The sequence below is a fragment of the Embiotoca jacksoni genome, unplaced genomic scaffold, assembly GCF_022577435.1.
Source record: "Embiotoca jacksoni isolate LCO1_2020_lvr unplaced genomic scaffold, fEmbJac1.0.p SCAF_80, whole genome shotgun sequence".
Lineage (NCBI taxonomy): Eukaryota > Metazoa > Chordata > Actinopteri > Embiotocidae > Embiotoca > Embiotoca jacksoni.
This window is the reverse complement of record NW_027185437.1, coordinates 222,501-246,439: the sequence shown is the minus strand read 5'-3', so window position 1 is coordinate 246,439 and position 23,939 is coordinate 222,501. Positions and strand designations below refer to the sequence as shown.

Genomic DNA, 23,939 nt, shown 5'->3' with positions numbered 1-23,939 from the left:
AATGTTTTTTAAGGAAAAATTGCAGAAATTTTGCAGAATTACATGGTCCTGCAGAGATTTCTTGAACATCATTTCCTGGAGGGACCGTTTTACTCATGAGAATCAGATTACTTCTATATGATGGTCCTGCTGTTTGTTGTGGACTCACGTGGCTGAACGTGTACTCGTACACCTGGAAGAACCTCTGCAGCAGCTCGGACCTCCTGCTGTGCCTGTAGGCCATGAGAAGGGCGATGAGGGCCTCACAGTGGGGCCACCACAGCTTCATGCTCCACTCCAGCTGCTCACACACACACAGAGCGTCACACCGTCTAATTATGTCTGCATGGTAACAGCAGCGACCGACTCACCTGTGTGGGGCAGAAACCGTCCACATCCAGGAAGTAGAAGAGCCCGCCATGCTCTTCATCCCAGCCGCGCTCGTAAGGAAGCTCCACGAACTTGTTGATAGCGGTCGTCTGGAGGTCTTCGTCGCCCCACTGAGCGCCGTACTGAAGCAGGAACCAGCCGGCCTCCAGAGCGTGGCCTGATGCACACAGGTAACACGGGAAACACGGGAAAAACACAGGAAACATGGGAAACAAAGGAAAAACACAGGAAACACGGGAAACAGGAAAAACGGGAAACACGGAAAATATGAAAAACGGGAAACACACGGGAAACGAGAAACACGGGAAACGGGAAACACGGAAAATGGGAAACAGGGAAACAGGGGAAACACGCGGGAAACACATGGGAAACAAGAGAAACACGGAAAACGGGAAACACAGGGAAACAGAGGAAACACACGGGAAACAGGAGAAACACGGGAAACAGTGGAAACACACGGGAAACACGGGAAACAGGGGAAACACACAGGAAACACGGGAAACACATGGGAAACAGGGGAAACACACAGGAAACACGGGAAACAGGAAAAACGGGAAACACGGGAAACACACGGGAAACACGGAAAATGGGAAAAAACGGGAAACACACGAGAAACGAGAAACACGGGAAACAGGAAACACGGAAAATGGGAAACACAGGGAAACAGGGGAAACACACGGGAAACAGGAGAAACACGGGAAACAGTGGAAACACACGGGAAACACGGGAATCACACAGGAAACGGGAAACACGGGAAACACATGGGAAACAGGGGAAACACACGGAAAATGGGAAACATACAGGAAACGGGGAACAGGGGAAACAGTGGAAACACATGGGAAACACAGAAAATACGGGAAACACAGGAAACAGGGGAAACAGGGGAAACACACGGAAAACGGGAAACATACATGAAACGGGGAACAGGGGAAACAGTGGAAACACACAGGAAACAGGGGAAACAGGGGAAACACACAGGAAACACGGGAAACACATGGGAAACAGGGGAAACACACAGGAAACACGGGAAACAGGAAAAACGGGAAACACGGGAAACACACGGGAAACACGGAAAATGGGAAAAACGGGAAACACACGAGAAACGAGAAACACGGGAAACAGGAAACACGGAAAATGGGAAACACAGGGAAACAGGGGAAACACACGGGAAACAGGAGAAACACGGGAAACAGTGGAAACACACGGGAAACACGGGAATCACACAGGAAACGGGAAACACGGGAAACACATGGGAAACAGGGGAAACACACGGAAAATGGGAAACATACAGGAAACGGGGAACAGGGGAAACAGTGGAAACACATGGGAAACACAGAAAATACGGGAAACACAGGAAACAGGGGAAACAGGGGAAACACACGGAAAACGGGAAACATACATGAAACGGGGAACAGGGGAAACAGTGGAAACACACAGGAAACAGGGGAAACAGTGGAAACACACAGGAAACAGGGGAAACAGGGGAAACACACAGGAAACACGGGAAACACATGGGAAACAGGGGAAACACACAGGAAACACGGGAAACAGGAAAAACGGGAAACACGGGAAACACACAAAATGGGAAAAACGGGAAACACACGAGAAACGAGAAACACGGGAAACAGGAAACACGGAAAATGGGAAACACATGGAAACAGGGGAAACACACGGGAAACAGGAGAAACACGGGAAACAGTGGAAACACACGGGAAACACGGGAATCACACAGGAAACGGGAAACACGGGAAACACATGGGAAACAGGGGAAACACACGGAAAATGGGAAACATACAGGAAACGGGGAACAGGGGAAACAGTGGAAACACATGGGAAACACAGAAAATACGGGAAACACAGGAAACAGGGGAAACAGGGGAAACACACGGAAAACGGGAAACATACATGAAACGGGGAACAGGGGAAACAGTGGAAACACACGGGAAACAGGGGAAACACAGAAAATACGGGAAACAGGAAACACATGGGAAACAGGGGAAACACGGGAAACGGGGGAAACAGACGGGAAACAGGGGAAACGGGAAACACATGGGAAACAGGGGAAACACGGGAAACGGGAAACACGGAAACAGGGGAAACACGGGAAACGGTGGAAACACAGGAAACAGGGGAAACACTGGAAACAGGGGAAACGGGAAACACATGGGAAACGGGGGAAACACGGGAAACAGAGGAAATGGGAAACACATGGGAAACAGGGGAAACACACGGAAAACGGGAAACACACGGGAAACGGGGAACAGGGGAAACAGAAAATACGGGAAACAGAGGAAACACACGGGAAACACATGGGAAACGGGGAACAGGGGAAACACGGAAAACACGGGAAACAGGGGAAGCACAGAAAACAGGGGAAAAACAGGAAACACAGGGAAACACAGGAAACAGGGGAAACAGTGGAAACACACGGGAAACAGGGGAAACAGGGGAAACACACAGGAAACACGGGAAACACATGGGAAACAGGGGAAACACACAGGAAACACGGGAAACAGGAAAAACGGGAAACACGGGAAACACACGGGAAACACGGAAAATGGGAAAAACGGGAAACACACGAGAAACGAGAAACACGGGAAACAGGAAACACGGAAAATGGGAAACACAGGGAAACAGGGGAAACAGTGGAAACACATGGGAAACACAGAAAATACGGGAAACACAGGAAACAGGGGAAACAGGGGAAACACACGGAAAACGGGAAACATACATGAAACGGGGAACAGGGGAAACAGTGGAAACACACGGGAAACAGGGGAAACACAGAAAATACGGGAAACAGGAAACACATGGGAAACAGGGGAAACACGGGAAACGGGGGAAACAGACGGGAAACAGGGGAAACGGGAAACACATGGGAAACAGGGGAAACACGGGAAACGGGAAACACAGAAACAGGGGAAACACGGGGAAACACGGGAAAACACAGGAAACGGGAAACACGGGAAATGGAAAACACACGGGAAACAGGGGAAACGGGAAACACAGAAAACACGGGAAACGGGAAACACATGGAAACAGGGAAAAATAGGAAACACAGGGAAACACAGGGAAACACGGGAAACGGGAAACAGAAAATACGGGAAACACGGGAAACAGGGGAAACACACGGGAAACATGGAAACACGGGAAACAGGGGAAACATTACCTATTTCCCCTGTCTCCCGTGTTTCCCCCGTGTTTTCCGTTTCCCGTGTTTCCCTGTGTTTCCCCTGTTTCCCCTGTTTCCCGTGTTTCCCGTATTTTCTGTTTCCCTGTGTTTCCTATTTTTCCCCTGTTTCCCGTGTTTCCCTGTTTCCAGTGTGTTTTCCCTGTTTCCCGTTTCCCGTGTTTACCGTGTTTTCCCTGTTTCCCATGTTTCCCGTGTGTTTCCCGTCTGTTTTTTGTTTTTTTTTAAAATTTTATTCACTTTATTAAGCTGCTGCAGCAGGCTGCCACTAGCGCGGCGCCAGGTAACCTGACCTGAGGTGCATGTTTTTTACTGTGTTTCCTGTGTTTCCTGTGTTTCACGGGAAACACAGGAAATACGGGAAACAGGGGAAACGGGAAACACGGGAAACAGGGGAAACACGGTAAACACAGGGAAACACGGGAAAACACAGGAAACGGGAAACACGGGAAATGGAAAACACACGGGAAACAGGGGAAACGGGAAACACAGAAAACACGGGAAACGGGAAACACATGGAAACAGGGAAAAATAGGAAACACAGGGAAACACAGGGAAACACGGGAAACGGGAAACAGAAAATACGGGAAACACGGGAAACAGGGGAAACACACGGAAAATGGGAAACATACATGAAACGGGGAACAGGGGAAACAGTGGAAACACACGGGAAACAGGGGAAACGCAGAAAATGGGGGAAACAGACGGGAAACAGGGGAAACGGAAAACACGGGGAAACACGGGAAACAGGGGAAACACAGGAAACAGGGGAAACACAGGAAACAGGGGAAACACAGGAAACAGGGGAAACACGGGAAACAGGGGAAACACAGGAAACAGGGGAAATACAGGAAACAGGGGAAACACAGGAAACAGGGGAAACGGGAAACAGAAAACACGGGAAAAAGGGCAAAGGGAAAACACAGAAAACACGGGAAACACGGGAAATGGGAAACACACGGAAACACGGGAAAACACACAGGAAACAGGGGAAACACGGGAAAACACACAGGAAACAGGGGAAACACGGGAAACACACGGGAAACACGGGAAACAGGGGAAAAATAGGAAACACAGGGAAACGGGAAACAGGGGAAACGGGAAACAGAAAATACGGGAAACACGGGAAACAGGAAACATACGGGAAACAGGGGGAACGGGGGAAACATGGAAAACACGGGAAACGGGAAACACAGGAAACGGGAAAAACGGGAAACACAGGAAACAGGGGAAACACACGGGAAACGAGAAACGGGAAACACGGGAAACTGCAGGGTTTACTGGGTTCTGCAGGGTTTACTGGGTTCTGCAGGGTTTACCTGGGTTCTGCAGGCGTCCCAGGCAGCCCGGCAGCTCTCCTCCGTCCACCGACACGTTTTCTAACACGGCTGAACCGTCTCTCTGCAGCAGGAGACAAGAAGAGGAAACCAGATTTACAGACTCCGCCTCTGAAATCATCTTTTTATACCAAATCATGTTACTGATCTGTTGCCATGGTAACGTGATTAGTTGTCAGATGTTCCACCAGTTTTTTTTTTTTTTTAACGTTATACAACTTTTCCATCTTTTGTTGATCCTGTCACAACTTTTTCGAGATGTGCTGCCGCCATCAAATTCAAAATGAGCAAATATTTTTCATAAAACAATAAAATGTCTCAGTTTCCACATTTGATATGTTGTCTTTGGTCTCTTGAAACATGAATTTATGTGATTTACAAATGATCACGTTCAGATTTTATTTACATTCTACACAGCGTCACTACATCTTGGAGATGGGTTGTACCTGTGGAACAGAAGCTGCAGTTTTACTTTACTACTTCTGTCTCTTCATATTTCCACATCTCAGCCTGTGATGAATATTAAGTTCAAAGTTGCATCACTTTGTTAAACTCTGCAGGTGATTTGAAGCCTCAGGGATATTGTGTGTTCACACCTGGACATGTTGGACAATCTGCTGCACACACCATCTCCCCAGCTCTCTGTAGCTCTGGACCCCGCCCCCTCCGTCCCGGCCCTCGCTGAGCTGCTGCACCAGACACAGCAGCATCATGGGAACGGCCATGCTGCTGGTGGGGACGTCTCCGGGGAGCTGGGGCCGACCCAGACCCGACGGGTCCACCCGGACCCAGTGGACGAGCTGCTGCATCATCTGCTCCGCCTCCAGCTGCAACACAACAGAGGACGACATGTATGTAGAGTTGCAGAGAAAACAGTCTGTCGCTTGCATCAAACATTTATGATGAAAAAATGTGAGGATTCAAACTGTAGAATAACAATAAAATAAGGAAAACCAATATAAAGAACTTCCTGTTGGTACATTTTAATAGCCTTTAATCATCTAAACTAAACACCTCTGGAAGTTTCATTATGATGAGAAGTTTAATGTTGTTGTTTAATGGCAGCTGGTAAACAGAATCAAGACATATTAACGCCTTCAAATGACTGTTTACATAGAAATGCATTTATAATGGTTATCAATCCATCAACACTCAGCTGGGAGGCGACCTGAATGGAGAACAGGTTAGAGGGTAAAGAAAAGTTTTTCCTTCACTGCAGTCAGTTATTGATCAGCTCTAATAATCAGGACTGATCAGCTTTTCATTTTAATCTTAATTAAAGTTTAATTGAAGAACTTTGAATAAAAGTTTGACAGTCATCAGTGTTGAGTTCTGTCAGCAGGTTTAAACTGAGTAGTTCACTTTTTTAAAACATGTTAGAAAAGTAATGAAAGTTTTTAAGTGTTTAACAACAACACAAACTAGTAAAACTCCAACTTCAAAGACACGAGATGAACCAGGTGGTAAAAATGGTGTAGAAGCATTTTTGTTCTAGTTCTGAAGAGAAGATTTCCGACCTGCATGTCCTGGTCCCCGGTGACCCGGCTCAGTTCATCCAGCGCCAGGACGTAGAAACACTCACTGAAGATGCTCCGCTGGACTTTCACTGCTTTACCATCTCTGGTCAGACAGAAGGCACATTTCCACCGACCACTGCTGCTCGACACGCGAGCAAACTTCCTCAGGAACGCTCCTCCTACCAGGACAGGACAGGACAGGACAGACCAGGAAGGACCAGACCAGACAGGACAGACCAGAACAGGACAGGACAGGACGTTAGATCATGGTTAGATCCTTCAGTATGAACAGGGATTATTAAAACATGGCTGCTTTGGTTTGTTACAGCCGTTTATATGTTGTTGGGATGATCCAAACAAAAGTTGAGGTTTAAATTAAAAAGATTTTCCACTGAAACGTTTCCTTTGAAACCATTAAAATAAATGTATTACTCTAATTTGTGGAAATTACAATGACATAAGAGGACAGTTACAGTTTTAACTCAGTTTTAAGTTTTAATCTCATTAAAATAACCTCTGCTCCTCTGTGTGTTCCTCCTGTTGGACTGAAACCCTTTTCAAGTCTTGACAGGAAGTCGATTATTTTTTTAGTGTTAAATAGACTCCTCCCCCTTTGGGTCCTGCTACTCTATTACTCTAAACACTGCAGGATTTTTTTTACCCTGCTCCTCTCAGACTAATTTAAACTGAGACTGAGACTCTTCTCATCGACACTGAGTCGACTATTTACCTGCAGCAAACACTAACGTCTACTGTAACACTGTATAGGTTTAAAAGGTTTAAAAGGTTTAAAAGGTGTAAAAGGTTTAAAAGGTGTAAAAGGTGTAAAGGTGTAAAAGGTATAAAACGGTGTGAAAGGTGTAAAAGGGTGTGAAAGGTTTAAAAGGTTTAAAAGGTGGGAAAGGTTTAAAAGGGTGTGAAAGGTTTAAAAGGGTGTGAAAGGTTTAAAAGGTGTGAAAGGTTTAAAAAGTTTAAAAGGTGTGAAAGGTTTAAAAGGTCTAAAAGGTGTGAAAGGTTTAAATAGTGTGAAAGGTTTAAAAGGTCTAAAAGGTGTGAAAGGTTTAAAAGGGTGTGAAAGGTTTAAAAAGTGTGAAAGGTTTAAATGGTGTGAAAGGTTTAAAAGGGTGTGACAAGTTTAAAAGGTTTAAAAGGGTGTGAAAGGTTTAAAAGGTTTAAAAGGGTGTGAAAGGTTTAAAAGGTGTGAAAGGTTTAAAAGGTGTGAAAGGTTTAAAAGGGTGTGAAAGGTTTAACAGGTTTAAAAGGGTGTGAAAGGTTTAAAAGGTCTAAAAGGTGTGAAAGGTTTAAATGGTGTGAAAGGTTTAAAAGGTTTAAAAGGTGTGAAAGGTTTAAAAAGTTTAAAAGGGTGTGAAAGGTTTAAAAGGTGTGAAAAGGGTGTGAAAGGTTTAAAAGGGTGTGAAAGGTTTAAAAGGGTGTGAAAGGTTTAAATGGTGTGAAAGGTTTAAAAGGTCTAAAAGGTGTGAAAGGTTTAAATGGTGTGAAAGGTTTAAAAGGGTGTGAAAGGTTTAAATGGTGTGAAAGGTTTAAAAGGGTGTGAAAGGTTTAAAAGGTTTAAAAGGGTGTGAAAGGTTTAAAATGTGTGAAAGGTTTAAAAGGTTTAAAAGGGTGTGAAAGGTTTAAAAGGTCTAAAAGGTGTGAAAGATTTAAAAGGGTGTGAAAGGTTTACAAGGTCTAAAAGGTGTGAAAGGTGTGAAAAGTTTAAGTGGTGTGAAAGGTTTAAATGGTGTGAAAGGTGTGAAAGGTTTAAAAGATTTAAAACGGTGTGAAAGGTTTAAAAGGTTTAAAAGGTGCGAAAGGTTTAAAAGGTGTGAAAGGTTTAAAAGATTTGAAAGGGTGTGAAAGGTTTGAAAGGTTTAAAAGGTGGGAAAGGTTTAAAAGGTGTGAAAGGTTTAAAAGGTTTAAAAGGGTGTGAAAGGTTTAAAAAGTGTGAAAGGTTTAAATGGTGTGAAAGGTTAAAAAAGGGTGTGAAAGGTTTAAAAGGTTTAAAAGGGTGTGAAAGGTTTAAAAGGGTGTGACAAGTTTAAAAGGTTTAAAAGGGTGTGAAAGGTTTAAAAGGTTTAAAAGGGTGTGAAAGGTTTAAAAGGTGTGAAAGGTTTAAAAGGTGTGAAAGGTTTAAAAGGGTGTGAAAGGTTTAAAAGGGTGTGACAAGTTTAAAAGGTTTAAAAGGGTGTGAAAGGTTTAAAAGGTTTAAAAGGGTGTGAAAGGTTTAAAAGGTGTGAAAGGTTTAAAAGGTGTGAAAGGTTTAAAAGGGTGTGAAAGGTTTAACAGGTTTAAAAGGGTGTGAAAGGTTTAAAAGGTCTAAAAGGTGTGAAAGGTTTAAATGGTGTGAAAGGTTTAAAAGGTTTAAAAGGTGTGAAAGGTTTAAAAAGTTTAAAAGGGTGTGAAAGGTTTAAAAGGTGTGAAAAGGGTGTGAAAGGTTTAAAAGGGTGTGAAGGGTTTAAAAGGGTGTGAAAGGTTTAAATGGTGTGAAAGGTTTAAAAGGTCTAAAAGGTGTGAAAGGTTTAAATGGTGTGAAAGGTTTAAAAGGGTGTGAAAGGTTTAAATGGTGTGAAAGGTTTAAAAGGGTGTGAAAGGTTTAAAAGGTTTAAAAGGGTGTGAAAGGTTTAAAATGTGTGAAAGGTTTAAAAGGTTTAAAAGGGTGTGAAAGGTTTAAAAGGTCTAAAAGGTGTGAAAGATTTAAAAGGGTGTGAAAGGTTTACAAGGTCTAAAAGGTGTGAAAGGTGTGAAAAGTTTAAGTGGTGTGAAAGGTTTAAATGGTGTGAAAGGTGTGAAAGGTTTAAAAGATTTAAAACGGTGTGAAAGGTTTAAAAGGTTTAAAAGGTGCGAAAGGTTTAAAAGGTGTGAAAGGTTTAAAAGATTTAAAAGGGTGTGAAAGGTTTGAAAGGTTTAAAAGGTGGGAAAGGTTTAAAAGGTGTGAAAGGTTTAAAAGGTTTAAAAGGGTGTGAAAGGTTTAAAAAGTGTGAAAGGTTTAAATGGTGTGAAAGGTTAAAAAAGGGTGTGAAAGGTTTAAAAGGTTTAAAAGGGTGTGAAAGGTTTAAAAGATTTGAAAGGGTGTGAAAGGTTTAAAAGGTGTGAAAGGTTTAAAAGGGTGTGAAAGGTTTAAAAGGGTGTGAAAGGTTTAACAGGTTTAAAAGGGTGTGAAAGGTTTAAAAGGTGTGAAAGGTTTAAAAGGTCTAAAAGGTCTAAAAGGTGTGAAAGGTTTAAATGGTGTGAAAGGTTTAAAAGGTTTAAAAGGTGTGAAAGGTTTAAAAAGTTTAAAAGGGTGTGAAAGGTTTGAAAGGTGTGAAAAGGGTGTGAAAGGTTTAAATGGTGTGAAAAGTTTAAAAGGTTTAAAAGGTGTGAAAGGTTTAAAAGGTCTAAAAGGTGTGAAAGGTTTAAATGGTGTGAAAGGTTTAAAAGGTGTGAAAGGTTTAAAAAGTTTAAAAGGTGTGAAAGGTTTAAATGGTGTGAAAGGTTTAAAAGGTTTAAAAGGTGTGAAAGGTTTAAAAGTTTAAAAGGGTGTGAAAGGTTTAAAAGGTGTGAAAAGGGTGTGAAAGGTTTAAAAGGTGTGAAAAGTTTAAAAGGGTGTGAAAGGTTTAAAAGGTGTAAAATGTGTGAAAGGTGTGAAAGGTGTGAAAGGTTTAAAAGGTTTAAAAGGTTTAAAAGGTGTAAAAGGTGTAAAGGTGTAAAAGGGTGTGAAAGGTTTAAAAAATTTAAAAGGGTGTGAAAGGTTTAAAAGGTTTAAAAGGTGTGAAAGGTTTAAAAGGTGTGAAATGTTTAAAAGGGTGTGAAAGGTTTAAAAGGTTTAAAAGGGTGTGAAAGGTTTAAAAGGTGTGAAAGGTTTAAAAAGTTTAAAAGGTGTGAAAGGTTTAAATGGTGTGAAAGGTTTAAAAGGTCTAAAAGGTGTGAAAGGTTTAAAAGGGTGTGAAAGGTTTAAAAAGTGTGAAAGGTTTAAATGGTGTGAAAGGTTTAAAAGGGTGTGAAAGGTTTAAAAGGGTGTGAAAGGTTTAAAATGTGTGAAAGGTTTAAAAGGTGTGAAAGGTTTAAAAGGGTGTGAAAGGTTTAAAAGGTTTAAAAGGGTGTGAAAGGTTTAAAAGGTGTGAAAGGTTTAAAAAGTTTAAAAGGTGTGAAAGGTTTAAAAGGTCTAAAAGGTGTGAAAGGTTTAAATGGTGTGAAAGGTTTACAAGGTCTAAAAGGTATGAAAGGTGTGAAAGGTATAAGTGGTGTGAAAGGTTTAAATGGTGTGAAAGGTTTAAAAGGTTTAAAAGGTGTGAAAGGTTTAAACGGTCTAAAAGGTGTGAAAGGTTTAAAAGGGTGTGAAAGGTTTAAAATGTGTGAAAGGTGTGAAAGGTTTAAAAGGTGTGAAAGGTTTAAAAGGGTGTGAAAGGTTTAAAATGTGTGAAAGGTTTAAAACGTGTAAAAGGTGTGAAAGGTTTAAATGGTGTGAAAGGTTTAAAAGGTGTGAAAGGTTTAAAAAGTTTAAAAGGTGTGAAAGGTTTAAATGGTGTGAAAGGTTTAAAAGGTGTGAAAGGTTTAAAAAGTTTAAAAGGGTGTGAAAGGTTTAAAAGGTTTAAAAGGTGTAAAAGGTGTAAAAGGTGTAAAAGGGTGTGAAAGGTTTAAAAGGTGTGAAAAGTTTAAAAGGGTGTGAAAGGTTTAAAAGGTGTAAAATGTGTGAAAGGTGTGAAAGGTTTAATAGGTTTAAAAGGTTTAAAAGGTTTAAAAGGTGTAAAGGTGTAAAAGGTGTAAAAGGGTGTGAAAGGTTTAAAAGGTGTGAAAGGTTTAAAAGATTTAAAAGGGTGTGAAAGGTTTAAAAGGTGTGAAAGGTTTAAAAGATTTAAAAGGGTGTGAAAGATTTAGAAGTTTTAAAAGGTGTGAAAGGTTTAAAAGATTTAAAAGGGTGTGAAAGGTTTAAAAGGTTTAAAAGGTGTGAAAGGTTTAAAAGGTGTGAAAGGTTTAAAAGGGTGTGAAAGGTTTAAAAGGTTTAAAAGGGTGTGAAAGGTTTAAAAGGTGTGAAAAGTTTAAAAGGTGTGAAAGGTTTAAAAGGTGTGAAAGGTTTAAAAGATTTAAAAGGGTGTGAAAGGTTTAAAAGGTGTGAAAGGTTTAAAAGATTTAAAAGGGTGTGAAAGATTTAGAAGTTTTAAAAGGTGTGAAAGGTTTAAAAGATTTAAAAGGGTGTGAAAGGTTTAAAAGGTTTAAAAGGTGTGAAAGGTTTAAAAGGTGTGAAAGGTTTAAAAGGGTGTGAAAGGTTTAAAAGGTTTAAAAGGGTGTGAAAGGTTTAAAAGGTGTGAAAAGTTTAAAAGGTGTGAAAGGTTTAAAAAGTGTCAAAGGTTTAAATGGTGTGAAAGGTTTAAAAGGTCTAAAAGGTGTGAAAGGTTTAAAAGGGTGTGAAAGGTTTAAAAAGTGTGAAAGGTTTAAATGGTGTGAAAGGTTTAAAAAGTTTAAAAGGTGTGAAAGGTTTAAAAGGTGTGAAAGGTTTAAAAGGTTTAAAAGGTGTGAAAAGTTTAAAAGGTGTGCAAAGGGTGTGAAAGGTTTAAAAGGTGTGAAAAGTTTAAAAGGGTGTGAAAGGTTTAAAAGGTGTAAAATGTGTGAAAGGTGTGAAAGGTTTAAAAGGTTTAAAAGGTTTAAAAGGTTTAAAAGGTGTAAAGGTGTAAAAGGGTGTGAAAGGTTTAAAAGGTGTGAAAGGTTTAAAAGATTTAAAAGGGTGTGAAAGGTTTAAAAGGTGTGAAAGGTTTAAAAGATTTAAAAGGGTGTGAAAGGTTTAAAAGGTGTGAAAGGTTTAAAAGATTTAAAAGGGTGTGAAAGGTTTAATAGGTTTAAAAGGTGTGAAAGGTTTAAAAAGTTTAAAAGGTGTGAAAGGTTTAAAAGGGTGTGAAAGGTTTAAAAGGTTTAAAAGGGTGTGAAAGGTTTAAAAAGGTGTGAAAGGTTTAAAAGGTCTAAAAGGTGTGAAAGGTTTAAATGGTGTGAAAGGTTTAAAAGGTCTAAAAGGTGTGAAAGGTTTAAAAGGGTGTGAAAGGTTTAAAAAGTGTGAAAGGTTTAAAAGGTCTAAAAGGTGTGAAAGATTTAAAAGGGTGTGAAAGGTTTACAAGGTCTAAAAGGTGTGAAAGGTGTGAAAGGTTTAAGTGGTGTGAAAGGTTTAAATGGTGTGAAAGGTTTAAAAGGTTTAAAAGGTGTGAAATGTTTAAAAGGTTTAAAAGGGTGTGAAAGGTTTAAAAGGTGTGAAAGGTTTAAAAAGTTTAAAAGGTGTGAAAGGTTTAAAAGGTCTAAAAGGTGTGAAAGGTTTAAATGGTGTGAAAGGTTTAAAAGGTGTGAAAGGTTTAAAAGGGTGTGAAAGGTTTAAAAGGTCTAAAAGGTGTGAAAGGTTTAAAAGGTGTGAAAGGTTTAAAAGGGTGTGAAAGGTTTAAAAGGTTTAAAAGGGTGTGAAAGGTTTAAAAGGTGTGAAAGGTTTAAAAAGTTTAAAAGGTGTGAAAGGTTTAAAAGGTCTAAAAGGTGTGAAAGGTTTAAATGGTGTGAAAGGTTTAAAAGGTATGAAAGGTTTAAAAGGTGTGAAAGGTTTAAAAGGGTGTGAAAGGTTTAAAAGGTTTAAAAGGGTGTGAAAGGTTTAAAAGGTGTGAAAGGTTTAAAAAGTTTAAAAGGTGTGAAAGGTTTAAAAGGTCTAAAAGGTGTGAAAGGTTTAAATGGTGTGAAAGGTTTAAAAGGTGTGAAAGGTTTAAAAGGGTGTGAAAGGTTTAAAAGGTCTAAAAGGTGTGAAAGGTGTAAAACGTTTAAAAGGTTTAAAAGGTGTGAAAGGTGTGAAAGGTTTAAGTGGTGTGAAAGGTTTAAATGGTGTGAAAGGTTTGAAAGGTCTAAAAGGTGTGAAAGGTGTGAAAGGTATAAGTGGTGTGAAAGGTTTAAATGGTGTGAAAGGTTTAAAAGGTGTGAAAGGTTTAAAAGGTTTAAAAGGTGTGAAAGGTTTAAAAGGTGTGAAAGGTTTAAAAGGGTGTGAAAGGTTTAAAAGGTTTAAAAGGGTGTGAAAGGTTTAAAAGGTGTGAAAAGTTTAAAAGGTGTGAAAGGTTTAAAAGGTGTGAAAGGTTTAAAAGATTTAAAAGGGTGTGAAAGGTTTAAAAGGTGTGAAAGGTTTAAAAGATTTAAAAGGGTGTGAAAGATTTAGAAGTTTTAAAAGGTGTGAAAGGTTTAAAAGATTTAAAAGGGTGTGAAAGGTTTAAAAGGTTTAAAAGGTGTGAAAGGTTTAAAAGGTGTGAAAGGTTTAAAAGGGTGTGAAAGGTTTAAAAGGTTTAAAAGGGTGTGAAAGGTTTAAAAGGTGTGAAAAGTTTAAAAGGTGTGAAAGGTTTAAAAAGTGTCAAAGGTTTAAATGGTGTGAAAGGTTTAAAAGGTCTAAAAGGTGTGAAAGGTTTAAAAGGGTGTGAAAGGTTTAAAAAGTGTGAAAGGTTTAAATGGTGTGAAAGGTTTAAAAAGTTTAAAAGGTGTGAAAGGTTTAAAAGGTGTGAAAGGTTTAAAAGGTTTAAAAGGTGTGAAAAGTTTAAAAGGTGTGCAAAGGGTGTGAAAGGTTTAAAAGGTGTGAAAAGTTTAAAAGGGTGTGAAAGGTTTAAAAGGTGTAAAATGTGTGAAAGGTGTGAAAGGTTTAAAAGGTTTAAAAGGTTTAAAAGGTTTAAAAGGTGTAAAGGTGTAAAAGGGTGTGAAAGGTTTAAAAGGTGTGAAAGGTTTAAAAGATTTAAAAGGGTGTGAAAGGTTTAAAAGGTGTGAAAGGTTTAAAAGATTTAAAAGGGTGTGAAAGGTTTAAAAGGTGTGAAAGGTTTAAAAGATTTAAAAGGGTGTGAAAGGTTTAATAGGTTTAAAAGGTGTGAAAGGTTTAAAAAGTTTAAAAGGTGTGAAAGGTTTAAAAGGGTGTGAAAGGTTTAAAAGGTTTAAAAGGGTGTGAAAGGTTTAAAAGGTGTGAAAGGTTTAAAAGGTCTAAAAGGTGTGAAAGGTTTAAATGGTGTGAAAGGTTTAAAAGGTCTAAAAGGTGTGAAAGGTTTAAAAGGGTGTGAAAGGTTTAAAAAGTGTGAAAGGTTTAAAAGGTCTAAAAGGTGTGAAAGATTTAAAAGGGTGTGAAAGGTTTACAAGGTCTAAAAGGTGTGAAAGGTGTGAAAGGTTTAAGTGGTGTGAAAGGTTTAAATGGTGTGAAAGGTTTAAAAGGTTTAAAAGGTGTGAAATGTTTAAAAGGTTTAAAAGGGTGTGAAAGGTTTAAAAGGTGTGAAAGGTTTAAAAAGTTTAAAAGGTGTGAAAGGTTTAAAAGGTCTAAAAGGTGTGAAAGGTTTAAATGGTGTGAAAGGTTTAAAAGGTGTGAAAGGTTTAAAAGGGTGTGAAAGGTTTAAAAGGTCTAAAAGGTGTGAAAGGTTTAAAAGGTGTGAAAGGTTTAAAAGGGTGTGAAAGGTTTAAAAGGTTTAAAAGGGTGTGAAAGGTTTAAAAGGTGTGAAAGGTTTAAAAAGTTTAAAAGGTGTGAAAGGTTTAAAAGGTCTAAAAGGTGTGAAAGGTTTAAATGGTGTGAAAGGTTTAAAAGGTATGAAAGGTTTAAAAGGTGTGAAAGGTTTAAAAGGGTGTGAAAGGTTTAAAAGGTTTAAAAGGGTGTGAAAGGTTTAAAAGGTGTGAAAGGTTTAAAAAGTTTAAAAGGTGTGAAAGGTTTAAAAGGTCTAAAAGGTGTGAAAGGTTTAAATGGTGTGAAAGGTTTAAAAGGTGTGAAAGGTTTAAAAGGGTGTGAAAGGTTTAAAAGGTCTAAAAGGTGTGAAAGGTGTAAAACGTTTAAAAGGTTTAAAAGGTGTGAAAGGTGTGAAAGGTTTAAGTGGTGTGAAAGGTTTAAATGGTGTGAAAGGTTTGAAAGGTCTAAAAGGTGTGAAAGGTGTGAAAGGTATAAGTGGTGTGAAAGGTTTAAATGGTGTGAAAGGTTTAAAAGGTGTGAAAGGTTTAAACGGTCTAAAAGGTGTGAAAGGTTTAAAAGAGTGTGAAAGGTTTAAAATGTGTGAAAGGTGTGAAAGGTTTAAAAGGTGTGAAAGGTTTAAAAGGGTGTGAAAGGTTTAAAAGGTGTGAAAGGTTTAAAACGTGTAAAAGGTGTGAAAGGTTTAAATGGTGTGAAAGGTTTAAAAGGTGTGAAAGGTTTAAAAAGTTTAAAAGGTGTAAAAGGTTTAAATGGTGTGAAAGGTTTAAAAGGGTGTGAAAGGTTTAAAATGTGTGAAAGGTTTAAAAAGTTTAAAAGGGTGTGAAAGGTTTAAAAGGTTTAAAAGGTTTAAAAGGTTTAAAAGGTGTGAAAGGTTTAAAAGGTGTGAAAGGTTTAAAAGGTGTAAAAGGTTTAAAAAGTTTAAAAGGTGTGAAAGGTTTAAATGGTGTGAAAGGTTTAAAAGGGTGTGAAAGGTTTAAAATGTGTGAAAGGTTTAAATGGTGTGAAAGGTTTAAAAGGTGTGAAAAGTTTAAATGGTGTGAAAGGTTTAAAAGGGTGTGAAAAGTTTAAAAGGTGTGAAAGGTTTAAAAGGGTGTGAAAAGTTTAAAAGGTGTGAAAGGTTTAAAATTTGTGAAAGGTTTAAAAGGTTTAAAAAGTGTGAAAGGTGTGAAAGGTTTAAAAAGTTTAAAAGGGTGTGAAAGGTTTAAAAGGTTTAAAAGGGTGTGAAAGGTTTAAAATGTGTGAAAGGTTTATATGGTGTGAAAGGTTTAAAAGGGTGTGAAAGGTTTAAAAAGTGTGAAAGGTGTAAATGGTGTGAAAGGTTTAAAAGGTGTGAAAAGTTTAAATGGTGTGAAAGGTTTAAAAGGGTGTGAAAAGTTTAAAAGGTGTGAAAGGTTTAAAAGGGTGTGAAAAGTTTAAAAGGTGTGAAAGGTTTAAAATTTGTGAAAGGTTTAAAAGGTTTAAAAAGTGTGAAAGGTGTGAAAGGTTTAAAAAGTTTAAAAGGGTGTGAAAGGTTTAAAAGGTTTAAAAGGTCTAAAAGGTGTGAAAGGTTTAAAAGGGTGTGAAAGGTTTAAAATGTGTGAAAGGTTTATATGGTGTGAAAGGTTTAAAAGGGTGTGAAAGGTTTAAAAAGTGTGAAAGGTGTGAAAGGTTTAAAAGGTGTGAAAGGTTTAAAAGGGTGTGAAAGGTTTAAAAGGGTGTGAAAGGTTTACAAGGTGTGAAAGGTTTAAATGGTGTGAAAGGTTTAAAAGGGTGTGAAAGGTTTAAAAGGGTGTGAAAGGTTTAAAATGTGTGAAAGGTTTAAAAGGGTGTGAAAGGTTTAAAAAGTGTGAAAGGTTTAAATGGTGTGAAAGGTTTAAAAGGGTGTGAAAGGTTTAAAAGGTTTAAAAGGGTGTCAAAGGTTTAAAATGTGTGAAAGGTTTAAAAGGTGTGAAAGGTTTAAAAGGGTGTGAAAGGTTTAAAAGGTGTGAAAGGTTTAAAAAGTTTAAAATGGTGTGAAAGGTTTAAAAAGTGTGAAAGGTTTAAATGGTGTGAAAGGTTTAAAAGGGTGTGAAAGGTTTAAAAGGTGTGAAAGGTTTAAATGGTGTGAAAGGTTTAAAAGGGTGTGAAAGGTTTAAAAGGTTTAAAAGGGTGTGAAAGGTTTAAAATGTGTGAAAGGTTTAAAAGGTGTGAAAGGCTTAAAAAGTGTGAAAGGTTTAAATGGTGTGAAAGGTTTAAAAGGGTGTGAAAGGTTTAAAAGGTTTAAAAGGGTGTGAAAGGTTTAAAATGTGTGAAAGGTTTAAAAGGTGTGAAAGGTTTAAAAGGGTGTGAAAGGTTTAAAAGGTGTGAAAGGTTTAAAAAGTTTAAAAGGTGTGAAAGGTTTAAAAGGTCTAAAAGGTGTGAAAGGTTTAAATGGTGTGAAAGGTTTAAAAGGTGTGAAAGGTTTAAAAGGGTGTGAAAGGTTTAAAAGGTCTAAAAGGTGTGAAAGGTTTAAAAGGTGTGAAAGGTGTGAAAGGTTTAAACAGTTTAAAAGGGTGTGAAAGGTTTAAAAGGGTGTGAAAGGTTTACAAGGTCTAAAAGGTGTGAAAGGTTTAAGTGGTGTGAAAGGTTTAAATGGTGTGAAAGGTTTAAAAGGTCTAAAAGGTGTGAAAGATTTAAAAGGGTGTGAAAGGTTTACAAGGTCTAAAAGGTGTGAAAGGTGTGAAAAGTTTAAGTGGTGTGAAAGGTTTAAATGGTGTGAAAGGTGTGAAAGGTTTAAAAGATTTAAAACGGTGTGAAAGGTTTAAAAGGTTTAAAAGGTGCGAAAGGTTTAAAAGGTGTGAAAGGTTTAAAAGATTTAAAAGGGTGTGAAAGGTTTAAAAGGTTTAAAAGGTGGGAAAGGTTTAAAAGGTGTGAAAGGTTTAAAAGGTTTAAAAGGGTGTGAAAGGTTTAAATGGTGTGAAAGGTTAAAAAAGGGTGTGAAAGGTTTAAAAGGTTTAAAAGGGTGTGAAAGGTTTAAAAGATTTAAAAGGGTGTGAAAGGTTTAAAAGGTTTAAAAGGGTGTGAAAGGTTTAAAAGGTGTGAAAGGTTTAAAAGGTCTAAAAGGTCTAAAAGGTGTGAAAGGTTTAAATGGTGTGAAAGGTTTAAAAGGTGTGAAAGGTTTAAAAAGTTTAAAAGGTGTGAAAGGTTTAAATGGTGTGAAAGGTTTAAAAGGTTTAAAAGGTGTGAAAGGTTTAAAAGTTTAAAAGGGTGTGAAAGGTTTAAAAGGTGTGAAAAGGGTGTGAAAGGTTTAAAAGGTGTGAAAAGTTTAAAAGGGTGTGAAAGGTTTAAAAGGTGTAAAATGTGTGAAAGGTGTAAAGGTGTGAAAGGTTTAAAAGGTTTAAAAGGTTTAAAAGGTGTAAAAGGTGTAAAGGTGTAAAAGTTTTAAAAGGTTTAAAAGGTGTGAAAGGTTTAAAAGTTTAAAAGGGTGTAAAAGGTTTAAAAGGTGTGAAATGTTTAAAAGGTCTAAAAGGTGTGAAAGGTTTAAAAGGGTGTGAAAGGTTTAAAAGGTGTGAAAGGTTTAAATGGTGTGAAAGGTTTAAAAGGTGTGAAAAGTTTAAAAGGGTGTGAAAGGTTTAAAAGGTGTGAAAGATTTAAAAGGGTGTGAAAGGTTTAAAAGGTGTGAAAGGTTTAAATGGTGTGAAAGGTTTAAAAGGTGTGAAAAGTTTAAAAGGGTGTGAAAGGTTTAAAAGGTGTGAAAGATTTAAAAGGGTGTGAAAGGTTTAAATGGTGTGAAAGGTTTAAAAGGTGTGAAAAGTTTAAAAGGGTGTGAAAGGTTTAAAAGGTTTAAAAGGTCTAAAAGGTGTGAAAGGTTTAAAAGGGTGTGAAAGGTTTAAAATGTGTGAAAGGTTTAAATGGTGTGAAAGGTTTAAAAGGTGTGAAAAGTTTAAAAGGTTTAAAAGGTGTGAAAGGTTTAAAAGGTCTAAAAGGTGTGAAAGGTTTAAAAGGGTGTGAAAGGTTTAAAATGTGTGAAAGGTGTGAAAGGTTTAAAAGGTGTGAAAGGTTTAAAAGGGTGTGAAAGGTTTAAAAGGTGTGAAAGGTTTAAAAGGTGTAAAAGGTGTGAAAGGTTTAAATGGTGTGAAAGGTTTAAAAGGTGTGAAAGGTTTAAAAAGTTTAAAAGGTGTGAAAGGTTTAAAAGGGTGTGAAAGGTCTAAAAGGTGTGAAAGGTTTAAAAGGTCTAAAAGGTGTGAAAGGTTTAAAATGTGTGAAAGGTTTAAAATGTGTGAAAGGTTTACAAGGTCTAAAAGGTGTGAAAGGTTTAAAATGTGTGAAAGGTTTAAAATGTGTGAAAGGTTTAAATGGTGTGAAAGGTTTAAAAGGTGTGAAAAGTTTAAATGGCGTGAAAGGTTTAAAAGGGTGTGAAAAGTTTAAAAGGTGTGAAAGGTTTAAAAGGGTGTGAAAAGTTTAAAAGGTGTGAAAGGTTTAAAATGTGTGAAAGGTTTAAAAGGTTTAAAAAGTGTGAAAGGTGTGAAAGGTTTAAAAAGTTTAAAAGGGTGTGAAAGGTTTAAAAGGTTTAAAAGGTCTAAAAGGTGTGAAAGGTTTAAAAGGGTGTGAAAGGTTTAAAAAGTGTGAAAGGTGTGAAAGGTTTAAAAGGTGTGAAAGGTTTAAAAGGGTGTGAAAGGTTTAAAAGGTCTAAAAGGTGTGAAAGGTTTAAAAGGGTGTGAAAGGTTTACAAGGTCTAAAAGGTGTGAAAGGTTTAAAAGGTGTGAAAGGTTTAAAAGGTGTGAAAGGTTTAATTGGTGTGAAAGGTTTAAAAGGGTGTGAAAGGTTTAAATGGTGTGAAAGGTTTAAAAGGTGTGAAAGGTTTAAAAGGTGTGAAAGGTATAAAAGGTGTGAAAGGTTTAAAAGGTGTGAAAGGTTTAAAAGGTGTGAAAGGTATAAAAGGTGTAAAATGGTGTGAAAGGTTTAAATGGTGTGAAAGGTGTGAAAGATTTAAATGGTGTGAAAGGTTTAAAAGGGTGTGAAAGGTTTAAATGGTGTGAAAGGTGTGAAAGATTTAAATGGTGTGAAAGGTTTAAAAGGGTGTGAAAGGTTTAAATGGTGTGAAAGGTTTAAAAGGTGTGAAAAGTTTAAAAGGGTGTGAAAGGTTTAAAAGGTGTGAAAGATTTAAAAGGGTGTGAAAGGTTTAAAAGGTGTGAAAGGTTTAAATGGTGTGAAAGGTTTAAAAGGTGTGAAAAGTTTAAAAGGGTGTGAAAGGTTTAAAAGGTGTGAAAGATTTAAAAGGGTGTGAAAGGTTTAAATGGTGTGAAAGGTTTAAAAGGTGTGAAAAGTTTAAAAGGGTGTGAAAGGTTTAAAAGGTTTAAAAGGTCTAAAAGGTGTGAAAGGTTTAAAAGGGTGTGAAAGGTTTAAAATGTGTGAAAGGTTTAAATGGTGTGAAAGGTTTAAAAGGTGTGAAAAGTTTAAAAGGTTTAAAAGGTGTGAAAGGTTTAAAAGGTCTAAAAGGTGTGAAAGGTTTAAAAGGGTGTGAAAGGTTTAAAATGTGTGAAAGGTGTGAAAGGTTTAAAAGGTGTGAAAGGTTTAAAAGGGTGTGAAAGGTTTAAAAGGTGTGAAAGGTTTAAAAGGTGTAAAAGGTGTGAAAGGTTTAAATGGTGTGAAAGGTTTAAAAGGTGTGAAAGGTTTAAAAAGTTTAAAAGGTGTGAAAGGTTTAAAAGGGTGTGAAAGGTCTAAAAGGTGTGAAAGGTTTAAAAGGTCTAAAAGGTGTGAAAGGTTTAAAATGTGTGAAAGGTTTAAAATGTGTGAAAGGTTTACAAGGTCTAAAAGGTGTGAAAGGTTTAAAATGTGTGAAAGGTTTAAAATGTGTGAAAGGTTTAAATGGTGTGAAAGGTTTAAAAGGTGTGAAAAGTTTAAATGGCGTGAAAGGTTTAAAAGGGTGTGAAAAGTTTAAAAGGTGTGAAAGGTTTAAAAGGGTGTGAAAAGTTTAAAAGGTGTGAAAGGTTTAAAATGTGTGAAAGGTTTAAAAGGTTTAAAAAGTGTGAAAGGTGTGAAAGGTTTAAAAAGTTTAAAAGGGTGTGAAAGGTTTAAAAGGTTTAAAAGGTCTAAAAGGTGTGAAAGGTTTAAAAGGGTGTGAAAGGTTTAAAAAGTGTGAAAGGTGTGAAAGGTTTAAAAGGTGTGAAAGGTTTAAAAGGGTGTGAAAGGTTTAAAAGGTCTAAAAGGTGTGAAAGGTTTAAAAGGGTGTGAAAGGTTTACAAGGTCTAAAAGGTGTGAAAGGTTTAAAAGGTGTGAAAGGTTTAAAAGGTGTGAAAGGTTTAATTGGTGTGAAAGGTTTAAAAGGGTGTGAAAGGTTTAAATGGTGTGAAAGGTTTAAAAGGTGTGAAAGGTTTAAAAGGTGTGAAAGGTATAAAAGGTGTGAAAGGTTTAAAAGGTGTGAAAGGTTTAAAAGGTGTGAAAGGTATAAAAGGTGTAAAATGGTGTGAAAGGTTTAAATGGTGTGAAAGGTGTGAAAGATTTAAATGGTGTGAAAGGTTTAAAAGGGTGTGAAAGGTTTAAATGGTGTGAAAGGTGTGAAAGATTTAAATGGTGTGAAAGGTTTAAAAGGGTGTGAAAGGTTTAAAAGGTGTGAAAGGTTTCCAGAAAGGTGATTTTCTGCTGACTCAGCGTTTCTGCCGAACACAACAACATGCTGAACACTCGAATATCCCTCAGAGACAATCAGCAGAAAGAACAGAACAAACATCGTCACGACTCATTAAAGCTCTGAGACCACAGAGGACACAGCAGGACACACCGTTAAACAGATGTTCAGCCTCAGATCAGCAGTGATGATGCTGATGATGATGATAATACCCATAATGCCATGTGTTTTTATTTATGTCAGTTTCCTTCCCTGTCCTGGTTGCTGTGTTTACATCCAGAAAACTAGCGTGAACATGCAAACATGTGAAACCCTTCGAATCAGGCCGACATCCAGTCATCAGTCTGGTGAACGAGCTGAAAAGGACTCAGAATATTCAGGCTTCATGTCAGAGAGAAGCAGACAGACTCTCCTGGATCTGACACCTGCATCATCATGACAGCACCATGACATCACCATGACATCATCCTGACATCACCATGACATCATCCTGACATCACCATGACATCACCATGACATCATCCTGACAGCACCCTGACATCACCATGACATCACCATGACATCATCCTGACAGCATCCTGACATCACCATGACATCATCCTGACATCACCATGACATCACCATGACATCATCCTGACAGCACCCTGACATCACCATGACATCACCATGACATCATCCTGACAGCATCCTGACATCACCATGACATCATCCTGACATCATCATGACATCACCCTGACATCATCTGGATATCATACCAACATCACCATGACATCATCCTGACAGCACCATGACATCATCCTGACATCACCATGACATCACCATGACAGCACCATGAGATCATCCTGACATCACCATGACATCATCACAGCTCAGACCAGTTTATTTATGATAATGTGGATCATAGTTTAAATAACATGACACATGAAGTGACATTAAATGTGCAGGAGGCATCATTAGTAGTGGTGTAGCAGAAGTTATTTATATAAATGAAACCCAGAGAATTACTATGATAACAAACAACAAACAACAGCAGATGAAAATAACAAACAAACATTTCTATTTCACGGATGTAGAGCAGAGCAGACCAAACCTAATATCCTGATATTTTTAAATAAATACACCTCAATGTCAATTTTAAGATATCAGTGCTTTCAGGAAATATTCATGTTGATTTCTGATAAATAATCATCAGTAAAGTGGATGTAATGAAACAAATATTAAACAGTCAGGTAAGTTCACTGTAACTTTACACCTGGATGGGACTCAACCAGCAGCAAAATGAAGCGTTCCTTTGCTTCTCACCAGCTGTGGCTGCTTGGAGGATTTCGGGCCGGCGGAACCGGTCCACGGTTCTGTAGAGACGACAGTACATCCACACCTGGAACCAAACACACCGCCACCATCACACAGCGTCTGCAGACACAGCTCAGTCTCCGCTTCGGATCACCTAAGACGCACCTGTCGGCCCTGCAGCCACACGTACTTCAGCTCGTCGTACACCTGCCCCTCCCTCCCGATGCAGGTGAAGAAGCCTCTGAAACAGGAAGTAGACATTCACCACAGAGACCAGACAGGAAGTGCTCTACAGCGGTGCGCTACAGATGATATGGTGACAGACAAACCCGTGGACGTTGTCGTGGGAGTGTTTGAGCCAGAAGTTCACCACGTTGTCCAGCTGTGAGCGGACGTGCTGCCGACACTCCTCCAGCTTCCCCCCCGACATCCTTCCTTTAAAAACAACACGGCATCAGACTGGGCTCTTACAATATATATATTTATATATATATATATATATATATGGTCTTATATTGTGTTATATATACATGGTTTTATATTATATTTATGTTATACATATATATATATATATACATATATATATATAAATAAAACATATATGTATAAAACAGTACATAAAGTACTGTTAACAGTTTATCAAGCTAACAGAAAATACAGACACAGACAGAAAAAATAATTTAAACATTTTCCTCAGACGGAGAATATTATCTAAGTTATGAAGACAAACTCTACGTGACTAAAACTACAAGATATCAGCTGAACATCCAACCAAACATGGACCTCCATGACCTCTGACCTTTCTGGAAACGTCAGCAGTTCAACCACAAGAGGGCGCCGTTCATACACGACATCATTAGTTTTTAGGATTCCGGTGGTTTCATTTTACATCACTTCCTGTTTTCTTATCTGGTTCTTTATAAATGTTTCAGAGGCTTTTTCTTCTGAATGCAGTTCATAGAATATAAAACTAATGATTCTCTTCATCTGCTGCAGCCGGTGGACTGAAGCAATCAGCTGGAGACGAACAGCTGACTTCCTGCTGACTCCTGATTGACACAGTCCAGCTGTTCTCATTTTAAACACAAATCAATACTCACATTGATTTAACATTCAAACATTAAGATCCAATCAACAACTCGAGAGGAAATTCATGTGAGTACAGAAATCTTCACACGCAGTCTCTTGAGATCTGATTCTGTCAGCCGGAGTTCATGACACCCTGCTGAGAGTCCGAGATCTGAGGCCTCATTCAGAACCG

General features: G+C 37.9%; 1 protein-coding gene across 6 annotated transcripts in view; it reads right to left on the bottom strand.

Annotated features, from left to right (window-relative positions):
• renbp (renin binding protein) overlaps positions 1-23,939 on the bottom strand; it is a 29,571-nt gene that overhangs the window by 2,488 nt on the left and 3,144 nt on the right. For 3 of the 6 annotated variants that reach the window (XM_069139302.1, XM_069139306.1, XM_069139307.1), the window contains 8 exons: positions 23,008-23,109; positions 22,844-22,919; positions 22,688-22,763; positions 6,414-6,592; positions 5,493-5,723; positions 4,879-4,960; positions 351-526; positions 149-280 (listed from right to left, as the gene is read on the bottom strand). In XM_069139302.1, the coding sequence (XP_068995403.1) occupies positions 149-280; positions 351-526; positions 4,879-4,960; positions 5,493-5,723; positions 6,414-6,592; positions 22,688-22,763; positions 22,844-22,919; positions 23,008-23,109 (1,054 nt within the window). Of the gene's footprint in view, positions 1-148; positions 281-350; positions 527-4,878; positions 4,961-5,492; positions 5,724-6,413; positions 6,593-22,687; positions 22,764-22,843; positions 22,920-23,007; positions 23,114-23,939 lie in introns of all 6 variants that reach the window. The other 3 variants (XM_069139305.1, XM_069139303.1, XM_069139304.1) reach the window with 1 other exon arrangement.